The sequence below is a fragment of the Monodon monoceros genome, unplaced genomic scaffold, assembly GCF_005190385.1.
Source record: "Monodon monoceros isolate NGI ecotype Baffin Bay Population unplaced genomic scaffold, NGI_Narwhal_1 Super_Scaffold_18, whole genome shotgun sequence".
NCBI lineage: Eukaryota > Metazoa > Chordata > Mammalia > Artiodactyla > Monodontidae > Monodon > Monodon monoceros.
In genome coordinates this window covers 33,371,351-33,382,247 of record NW_021703774.1, presented here as the reverse complement: position 1 = coordinate 33,382,247, position 10,897 = coordinate 33,371,351, and the positions used below count along the sequence as shown (strand labels likewise).

Genomic DNA, 10,897 nt, shown 5'->3' with positions numbered 1-10,897 from the left:
ATTGATGAGCTCTGGTTTCATTGCTCTGTGTTAATTCTCCCTTGTCACATGTTGTTTTGTACGTGTTCTTGCCTGTCCCCACAACTAGGTCATACATGCCTTGACCCTATCCACATGCTCAAGTCTTATTTTTGTGTTTGATCCTCCTAACTCCCAGGGCCTATCCAGAATTCTGCAGAAAGCAGGTGCTCTGTCCATGCTACTGCAGTTGTCCCCTCTCCTGGTGTGGGAACTGTCTCAGCAGTATCTCTGCCCAGTCTCTCTTGGGTGTGCTGTAACTTCTCTGAATCTCTTCAGCACACTCTTGAATTCTCTCTTTTTTTTTTTCTTTTAAAAAGAGATCAATAAAAAGTAGAGTTTTATTTCTGTTTGCAAAGACGGGGTCATTGTTGTTGACTTTGGTAGTGGTTAGTCTTCATTCTGCCTCTCTAATCAGTAGAATCTCTTTTTCCCCATTAAGAAAAGCTTCAACAAAACTGATAAACCTTTAGCCAGACTTGTAAAGAAAAAAGAGAGAGAAGGCCCAAATAAATAAAATCAGAGATGAAAAAAGAAGTTATAAACGACACCACAGCAATATAAAGTATCAAAAGAGATTACTACAACTATATGCTAATAAAATGGACAACCTAGGAGAAATGGACAAATTCCTAGAGATGTACACTCTCCCATGACTGAATCAAGAAGAAATAGAAAATATGAACAGACCAATCACCAGTATGAAATTGAATCAGTAATTTAAAAAACTCCTAACAAACAAAAGTCCAGGACCAGACATCTTCACAGGTGAATTCTACTAAACATTTAGAGAAGAATTAACGCTTAGCCTTCTCAAATTATTCGCAGAGAAAGGAATGCTTCCAAACTCATGCTACAAGGCCAGGCACACTCTGATACCAAAACAGACAAAGATATCACAAAAGAAGTAAATTACAGGCCAATATCACCAATGGACATAGATGAAAAACTCCTCAATAAAATGCTAGCAAACCTAATCTAACAATACATTAGAAAGATCACACATCATGGTCAAGTGAAATTTATTTCAGGGATGCAAGGATTTTTCAATATCCACAAATCAATCAATGTGATACACCACATTAATGAATTGAAGAATAAAAGTCATTTGATCATCTCAATAGATATAGAAAAGGCTTTTGACAAAATTTAACATTCCTTTATGACAAAAATTCTCAACAAAGTGGTTATAGAAGGAACATACCTCAACATAATAAAGACCATACATGACAAGCCCACAGCAACATCATGCTCAATGCTGAAAAGCTGAAAGCATTTCCTCTAAGATCAGAAACAGGACAAGGATGCCCACTCTCAACACTTCTAACCAACATAGTATTGGAAGTCCTAGACACAGCAATTAGACCAGAAAAAGAAATAAAAGGAATCCAAATTGGAAAGGAAGAAGTAAAACTGTCACTGTTTGCAGATGACATGATACTACACATGGAAAATCTTAAAGATGCCACCAAAAAACTACTGGAGCTCATCAATGAATTTGGAAAAGTTGCAGGATACAAAATTAGTATGCAGAAATTGGTTGCATTTCTATACACTAACAACAAACTATCAGAAAGAAAGATTAAGAAAATAATCCCATTTACAATTGCATCAAAAAGAATAAAATATCTAGAAATAAATATAACTAAGGACGTAAAAGACCTGTACTTGGAAAACTATAAGACACTAATGAAAGAAACTGAAGATGACACAAACAGGTGGAAAAATATACTGTGCTCATAGATTGAAAGAAATAATATTGTTAGGGACTTCACTGGGGGCACAGTGGTTAAGGATCCGCCTGCCAATACAGGGGACACGAGTTCGAGCCCTGGTCCGGGAAGACCCCACGTGCCACGGAGCAACTAAGCCTGTGTGCCACAACTACTGAAGCCCGTGCACCTAGAGCCCATGCTCCGCAACAAGAGAAGCCACCGCAGTGAGAAGTCTGTGCACTGCAACAAAGAGTAGCCCCTGCTTGCTGCAACTAGAGAAAGCCTGCATGCAGTAACAAAGACCCAACGCAGCCAAAAATTAAATAAATAAATTTATTTTTTTAAAAAAAGAAATAATATTGTTAAAATGACCATACTACCCAAGGCCATCTACAGACTCAGTGCCATCTCTATCAAAATACCAATGGCATTTTTCACAGAGCTAGAACAAATAATTCTAAAATTTGTATGGAAACACAAAAGACTCTGAAGAGCCAAAACAATCTTGAGAAAGAAGAACAAACCTGGAAGTATCACACTCCCTGATTTCAAACTATAATACAAAGCTACAGTAATCAAAACAGTGTGGTATTTTCACAAAAGCAGACACAAGGATCAATGGAAAAGAATAGAACAGCGGTACCCAACCCTTTTGACACCAGGGACCAGTTTCATGGAAGACAATTTTTCCATGGACAGGGGTGGGAGGATGTTTCAGGCAATAATGCGAGCAATGAGGGCAATGTTTGAGGCAGTAATATGAGCAATGGTTTAGATGGTAATGCAAGTGATGGTTCAGGTGGTAATGTGAGCAATGGGGAGCAGCAGGTGAAGCTTCCTCACTCACCCACTGCTCACCTCCTGCTGTGTGGCCCGGTTCCTAACAGGCCACAGACTGGTACGAGTCTGCCGTACCAGTCTGCAGCCCGGGGGTTGGGGACCCCTGGAATAGAGAGTCCAGAAATGAACCCACACTTATATGAAGTGTGGGTTAGCCTATGACAAAAAATGCAAGAATATAAAATGGGGAAAGGAAAGCCTCTTCAATAAATGTAGCACAGCTACATGCACAAGAATCACACTGGACTACTTTCTCACACCAGGCACAAAAATAAATCCCAAGTGGACTAAAGTCTTAAATGCAAGGCCTGAAACCATAAAACTTCTAGAAGAAAACATAGGAAGTACACATTTTGACATTGGTCTTAGTAACATTTTTCTTGGATATGTCACCTCAGGCAAGGGGAAAAAAAGCAAAAGTAAACAATTGGGACTATGTCAAACTAAAAAGGTTTTGTACCATGAAGGAAACTATCAATGAAAAGACTGTCTACTGAATGGGAGAAGAAATTTGCAAATGATATATCCAGTAAGGGAGATATATGGATATCTCCCTTACTGGATATATCATTTACAATATATATGCATGTATGTATGTATACATGTATATATGTATATATATAGCCACTTCTTCTTTATTCATCTATTGATGGGCTCTTAAGTTGCTTTCATATCTTGGCTACTGCAAATAATGTTGCCATGAACATAGGAGTGCGTATATCTTTTTCTGCCATAAAAAGAATGAAATCTTGCAGTTTGCAACAACATGGATGGACCTAGAGGGTATTCTGCTAAGTGAAGTAAGTCAGACAAAGAAAGACAAATACTGTATGATTTCACTTATACGTGGAATCTAAAAAACAAAACAAATGAACAAACATAACAAAACATAAACAGAGTAATAGATACAGAGAACAAACACATCGTTGCCAGAGGAGAAGGGGTGAGGGGAGGGGAGAAATAAGTGAGGGAGATTGAGATACAAACTTCCAGTTGCAAAATAAATGAGTTGCAGGTGTGAAATGTACAGTGTGGGGAATAATACATAATACCTTTGTATGGTGACAGAGGGTGATTAGACTGGGTGATCATTTTGAAAGTATAGAAATATCAAATCACTATGTTGTGTAACAGGAAATAACATAGTGCATAGGTCAATTATACTACAAAAACAAACAAAAAAACTCATAGAAAAAGAGATCAGATTTTTGGTATCAGAGGTGGGAGTTGTGGGAGGGGAATTGGATAAAGGCAGTCAAAAGGTACAGACTTTCAGTTACAAGATAGTAAGTACTAGGGATGCAAAGTACTATGTGATAAATCTATCACACACTGCTGTATGTTCTATGTGAAAGTTGTTAAGAGAGTAAAGAGTTCACAAGGGAAAACATTTTTTTCTATTTCTTTAATTTTGTATCTATACAAGACGATGGATGCACCCTGAACTTATTGTGGTAATCATTTCTTGACGTATGTAAGTCAAATCATTGTGCTGTACACCTTAAACTTATACAGTGCTGTATGTCAATTATATCTCAGTAAAACTGGAAGAATAAAAAGAAGAAAAGCTTTCTAAGGAGATGTCCTGGTCCCTACGGCTCCATAAAAAGTACCATAGACTGGGTGGCTTATAAACAACAGATACTTATTTTTCATAGTTTTGGAGGGTGCCAGCATGATTGGTGAGTGTCCTCTTCTGGGTTGCAGACTTCTCATTGTATCCTCACATGATGGAAGGCGCTAGGGAGCTCTGTGGATTTCTAAGAGCACTAATCTCATTCAGGAGGTTGCCACCCTCATGATCGAACAACCTCCCAAAGGCCCCATCTCCCAATACTATTACCTTGGATTAGGATTTCAGCATATAACTTTGTCGGGGGACACAAGTGTTCAAACAATAGTAGGAGAGGAACAACAGTGGTAGCTAAAAGGTGTAGGGACATGTGTCAAAAGTTTCCAGCCCCAGAAACTCAAAACCATCTCTTCAGGTCATCTTGGGGAAGAGGAACCTGGGAAGATGAAAGCTGCCCCCGCCCCTCCCCCCCACCCCCCTCAGTGCCAGGACTAGAAAGGTCATTGATAGCCAGCAGATGGCGCACAGTTAATGAATGGTCCCTAGACCTGAATGCCACTTATCTGGGGTTTGAATTTGGCTAGGAATATTTCTAGGGTTTCCTTTTTTTTTTTTTTTTTAGCATTTTTTTGGAGTATAATTGCTTTACAATGGTGTGTTAGTTTCTGCTTTATAATAGGGTTTCCATTTTTGAGATGTTTGCTTAGTTATTGTGAGCAATTTTTTTTTTTCATTTCGTGTCTTAATTAGCTGCTGGGAAAATAAGTTGTATATTTATCTAGTCACTGCTAACTGCATGTTATTAATTCTAAAACATAGTTAATTCTCTAGCATATCGCAAACAATGACAAACTTATCCTCCTCTTCCATAGTTATAGCCTTATTTTTGTTAACTGTTTTATTGCACTGATTAGAATTTCTAGAGCAATGTTAGATAGTAAAGAAATGTCAGGCTTTTGGACATTCCTACTTTGTTCATGATTTAATAGGACTGTGTCTAGGACCTTACAGTTAAATATCATGCCATTAGCTGGTTTCAGATAAGCTGTTCTTAATCCAGTTAAGAAAGTGTTCTTTTACTACTAATTGGTAGTAAAAGTAAAAACAACAACAACCACAAAGCAAGAATGGATATTGATTTTTATTGGATTGAATTTGGAAAGTTTTTTTGGAACAACAGATTGTGATGCTACTTGGCATTTACTACTCTGTCATCTTTCTTTCCTAAGAACAGCAGATTCTTAGGTTAAGTAACGGTGAGCTTTCCAAATGCATTATTTAAAGTTCTGAGGGCAGAGCAGGATTACTCAGCAAGATACAATACTGATAAAGGAACAGGATGCAAGTTTAAGCCAGAGGAAAATAGGAACCTGTGGTTGCTGTTTTATTTAAAAATTTTAAGGAAGTTGTTTATTACCTATAATTAAATGGCTCAGAGAGGCATTTAATCATAAGACTGTCAAACAGAACTCTACTACAGTTGATTAAAATCTTTAAAAATTTTTTTATGGAGAGAGACTTCATCACTTTCTCTACTGATATGCGCCAATGTTTTCATACTTAACCTGGAAGTTCTTCCTAATCTGAATATTCCTTGCTGACATACAGGCATATTTTTCTGCTATTTCCTTGTCAAAAAAATAACCAAACACTAGTCCGCCTACAAAATAAGTGCAAGAATTCATAAGGAACTACGCCCCATTAAAAAGCCTAGAATTCACACGGCCACTTGGTTGTATTCTACTGGCTCAAAGACACCAGGGTTCACAAAAGTCCAGAAACTGGGCTTGTGGCTTTTTGGTTTGACATTGACATGATCTGTGGCTTCCTTTATGTTCTCATAGTCCAGGACAGAGTCATTTCTTCGTCCTCCAGGAGCTGAAAAGGCCACTTGTGTGTAGTTCACATCCGTGGTGGCCTTAGGGGAAAAAAGCAAAGAAATTTGGTCAAGATTCCTACCATGTTTGGAGGAGGTACTCAACTCTCACTCAAAGAGGCTCGCCCTAGGCTGGATGGGAAAGAACCTGGGTCCCGGGTAGCTGTGTCTGAGAGCACGGTCAGGGCAATGAGGAATATTGCTCCTTGTGCCTGTGGGAATGAATGGGTTTAAGGAAGAAAGACGTTGAGACTTAATCCAAGTGAGGTCAGGACTCAGAGTAGACCTTGGTCAGTGACTAGGACATGGGGAGAAAGGGGTTTCCCGTTAGCACCTTCATTTTTATAGCTCACTCAGACCCACTTTGTTTTGATGCTCTGTGCTGATATGGGCCTGGGAATGAAAGCCCAACCACCCTCACCTAAGGATGATGTAATGCCTCCGGAAGCACCTCCTTCCTTACTCCCATCTCTGGAGCCACGGTGACCCCAGACTGCATATGGAGGGCTTGGATCATTGGGAGTGTCCATTACCTGGTGGGTGGGAGGTGAGCTGTCTGAGCTGTCGGAGCTCTCTGAGGACGTGTCACTGTCATCTAGGGTGAAATAGAAACTGTTCTTCTTCTAAAGAAAGCCAAAGGGTGTAAAGAGAGGATAGAGGCAGTGGAAGGGAGAATGAGATGAAGACAGAGACAGAGCGAGGAACTCAAAGAGGAGTGGGGGAGAGAGATACAGAGCCCCCCAAAGAGAAAAAAGGAATAGAACAGAGAAAGGGGGGAGCCTCCCAAAATAATCAGGAACATGTCCAAGAGTCCAGGCACTGCTGCTTTGTCCAGCTCCATCTAAAAGTAATACCAAGCCCACCAGGCTGGACTGTGCTTGGGAAGGGCTATCTGCTGGAAGGGGAGTAGGCAGGGCATGCTGAGCCGCTGTGGCCCAAGGCAAAGAGCTCTGGGCCCAGAAATCACAGGCACAGCTTCTAATCTAAACCTGTCACTAACGCCAGGTAGGTTACATTCCTTTTTGTGCCCTGGTCTTGTCCCCTGTAACACAGAGGGTTGGACGATGATCTCTGAGGTCCCTGCCAACCATGGAGGCTTTGATTCTGACCAGGCTTCAGGGAAGCATCAGGATCAGGGGTTGTGGCGAGGCCCATGCCTCTCCCCTTCCATTGAGACCGTGAGTTCATGCAAATGGCATCTTCCGATTCCCACATGCATTGAGGCCTTATCTTGGTGGCGAGGAAGCCTGACAACCAGATTTCTCCAACTGAAAAGATAAAATTTAGAAGGACGGAGCAAACTCAAATCAACCAAAAGATGAAGCAGTGGAAAGAGCAATCTCTGGTGAGTGACTCTCTTGCTGTGGAAGCCGCAGTTTCCACTGTGTGAATAGTGACCTGGTGGGTCTCCCAAGCTGAAAGAGAGAGAAAACAAGAACGTGATGTCCCTGTTGGTTCACTTGCCAGAGGGGGATATAGATGTGAGCCATCACCAAGACTCAGATTTATTAAAGTGCCCAGATTCCATGGCTGGGGGCAGACAGAGGCAGTTGAAATCTCGGCTCCACCACTAACGGGCAGGCAGAAGAAAAGATGCCATAGTATCACAAAGACAGGAGCAGAGACAGCCCCCAGTCCTCCGCGGCAGCCATTCACACATGACCAAAGCTAGAGAAGAACTTAGACCCACACAAACCCAATGCAATCTGCCCCGATGAACAACCTTCTGAAAATGGGGGCCTGGCTTGGCCTGTACAGGGGAGGGTGTGAGGAATCCTCGGGCTAGTGGTTTGGGTAGGACAGACTAGGGCTGCTGCAGGGAGGCACCCCGGGAGTCCAGACAGAGCAGAATAAGCTTTGTGACAAGTTCTCCCCCCACCCCTGTACTCACGTGGGTAACGGGGCTTAGGCACAGGGGTGCTTCTCTCTGCCCTAGGCTCCTTCGTCTTCTTGGCAGCAGGTGGGCAGTAGTGGGCACGGCTGGGCCTGGGGACCTGGAGCCTGGCCCTTTTCAGTATCTGCTCATTCTCCTTGGCTAGAAGGGACAGGGCAAGAGTCAAAAGTGAAAGTTCGCTAGGTCAGTCTCATCCTATCCGTGAGCACAGCTCTCATTAGAGAAAATTGATCAGAGGGATCTCTTCAAACCTCAGCACTCCTCTGCTCAGAACCCTGCAATGCCCCTCGCCTCACTTGGAGTAAAATCCAAAGTCCAGCCTGAAGGCCCTCTGGGCCTCACTCCTCCTTCCTCTCCCTGCCCCACCTCAGCTCCAGCCACCCAGCCCCTTTGCTTCTGCTGTTATGAACAAACTCTCCTGGCTTATGGCCTTTATAGGTGTGGCTCACTTCCTCACTTCCCTGAGGTTTAGACTCAAGTGTCAGCATCTCAGGGATGCTGACCCCCATCCAATTCATATCTCCTTGCCTTGCTTCATTTTTTTTCTCCCTAGCACTTACCGTAACCTAACACACATTTTACTTGTCCACTGTCTGTGTTACCCATAGAATGTAAGGTCCATAAGTGCAGGGATTTTTATTTTGTTCCCTGTTGTATTGAATGAATGATTGACTAGAGTAGCTTAGACATACACCATCTTGCCCAATCCCTTGTCTTAGCACAGCCAAAGCAGTTTTATTTTCCTTAATTGTAATGTCTTCCCTGGACCGAGCTTCCTACTTTCCTACTGCAAATCAGCTCAGGAATTTAAGCTAATTTCTTAGTCTAACCATACCATTCGCCCTTCTGTTGTAATTCAAGGCCATTTCTTCACATTAAGCCCCTTGGCAGGGATGAAGGAAATTCACCAGGCTCAGGTTAAGTGAGCGCACCCTCAGGAGCATCGCAGCAGCTTGTCTCTAGGCAGAAGCTTGTCTGGGCAGTGGAAGGACTCTGAGCCATCATTCCCAACCGCAGATAGGTTGGGTCAGAGTGGGGGTTACCGGCTTAGAGGTTGGTGGAGTGAAGGGGCATCTGGCCAGGGATTCCTCAAGTAGTGATATTCGGGGGCTCCAAAGGGGGCTCATCTTGCTGCAGGCTTGGGAGTGGTCCCTGGGGGGAACCAGGAGGGAAGAGGATGTTGAGCCAGTTACCCATGTGCCTGCTGAGCAGGTAGTTGACGGCTGCGAGGAGGCAGGCCTGCAGTACCAGAGACACCACTGCGATCACTATTCCGTGCCAGACCTTCATTTCTCTGTTGGGAAACGAGGAAATCAGGTTAGAGGTTGTAGAGGTACCGAGACGGCTGCAAACCCATCCCTGCCCCAAGCCAGAGGCAGCCTGCTGGTGTTGCTGTGCGTCTTGGGTCTCTTCCCTCTCAAATGGGAAGGCTTTAGGGGCTGGGGAGGGTGATGTGCACACTTGGAAGCTGGCCACATCCATCAGCCTGATGGGAACCTGGGCTGGCTCTTCCCGGGCCACTCACTCTGTCAGCATGACAAGTTCCTCCCAGGGCCGTCACAGGTCGCGAGAGGGGCTTGGGCTCTCTCAGGGGCAGCAGGAAGAGACGTGGATGGAACCACTGGGGGTACCTCGTGTCCAGGCAGCACCAAGAGCGGGACTGCCCTGGAGACCCACGGAGGCGAGGCAATGGGTCAGGACTCCTGGGCAGTCTTGGCTGCTAGAGCGTCGTTTGCTTTCCTCTCCCCAGATTCCAGTTTTTGAATCTACAAAATAGGCAGTAACAATATTAGCACCTGCCAACCGGTGGGTACTCGCTCGCTGCCAGCCACAGGGTTGAGCCCCCGGCACACCCTCCATCCTACCTGATTCGCACGATCCCGTGACCTAGATGTCACTACCCTCGTTTTATAAGGAGCAATGTGAGGTCTAGAGGGCTGAGGGAGGAGTCTGAGGCCGTACAGCCAGGCCTGGATTTGAGCTCTACATCCAAGCCTACACCCCCAACCACTCATCTCTGCTCCCGTAGCCTTACCTGCTGCTGGAAGCACAAAGGGGTCTAACAGGAGCAAACACACTGAGGGAGATTCTGTGAAGAAGCCCAGTGTCACACACACACACATGCACACACATTCACCCACACCCTTCATGCCTTCATTGGGCTTTAGGCCCAGGACTGTGGATGCTGTTCCACCCTCATGAGTATGTTTATTTTAAAAATTAGCATATCAATTCCATCAACATGGTGCTGAAAAGGGATAAATTAGGAGTTTGGGATTAACAGATACGAATTACTATACATAAAATAGATAAACAACAAGGTCCTAGAGTATAGCACAGGGAACTGTATTCAACATCCTGTAATAAACCATAATGGAAAAGAATATGAGAAAGAATATATATATATATTCTGAATCACTTTTTTGTGCACCAGAAGCTAACACAACACTGTAAATCAACTATACTTCAATTAAAAAAAATTTTTTATTGTCAAAAAAAAAAATGGTGCTGAATATGAAGTTTACTGCAAGAAAAAGCCAGGATGGTTTCAAAGCCTTTGAAATGATGTTCACTCAGCACAAGATGGGGCCTCAAGAAGGCCCACTGTCCTCCTGCAGATGGTAAACATTGAAAAGCCTTTTATTGCTGGTAAGGCTTATTTTCCCAGTCAGCATTTCCAAGTGATAAGGGCAGTGTGGAATGTCCTGACATTTTTTTTTTTTTTTTTTGCGGTACGCGGGCCTCTCACTGTTGTGGCCTCTCCCGTTGCGTAGCACAGGCTCCGGACGCACAGGCTCAGCGGCCATGGCTCACGGGTCCAGCCGCTCCGCGGCATGTGGGATCTTCCCGGACCGGGGCACGAACCCGTGTCCCCTGCATCGGCAGGTGGACTCTCAACCACTGCGCCACCAGGGAAGCCCTGTCCTGACATTTTTGTTTCTGTGTGTGGTTCTCACACTGGGGCTATCCAAGATCAAACC

At 43.8% G+C, this 10,897-nt stretch overlaps 1 protein-coding gene across 1 annotated transcript; it reads right to left on the bottom strand.

Moving 5' to 3' along the window:
• Positions 1-5,863: 5,863 nt before the first annotated feature.
• RHEX (regulator of hemoglobinization and erythroid cell expansion) lies at positions 5,864-9,509 on the bottom strand. Its single transcript, XM_029227298.1, has 5 exons — positions 9,442-9,509; positions 9,110-9,210; positions 7,914-8,057; positions 6,556-6,617; positions 5,864-6,064 (listed from the first exon to the last, which is right to left on the bottom strand). Exons 1-5 carry the CDS (start codon positions 9,450-9,452, stop codon positions 5,864-5,866), a joined length of 519 nt encoding a protein of 172 aa, XP_029083131.1. The 5' UTR covers positions 9,453-9,509.
• Between the last annotated feature and the right edge of the window lie 1,388 nt (positions 9,510-10,897).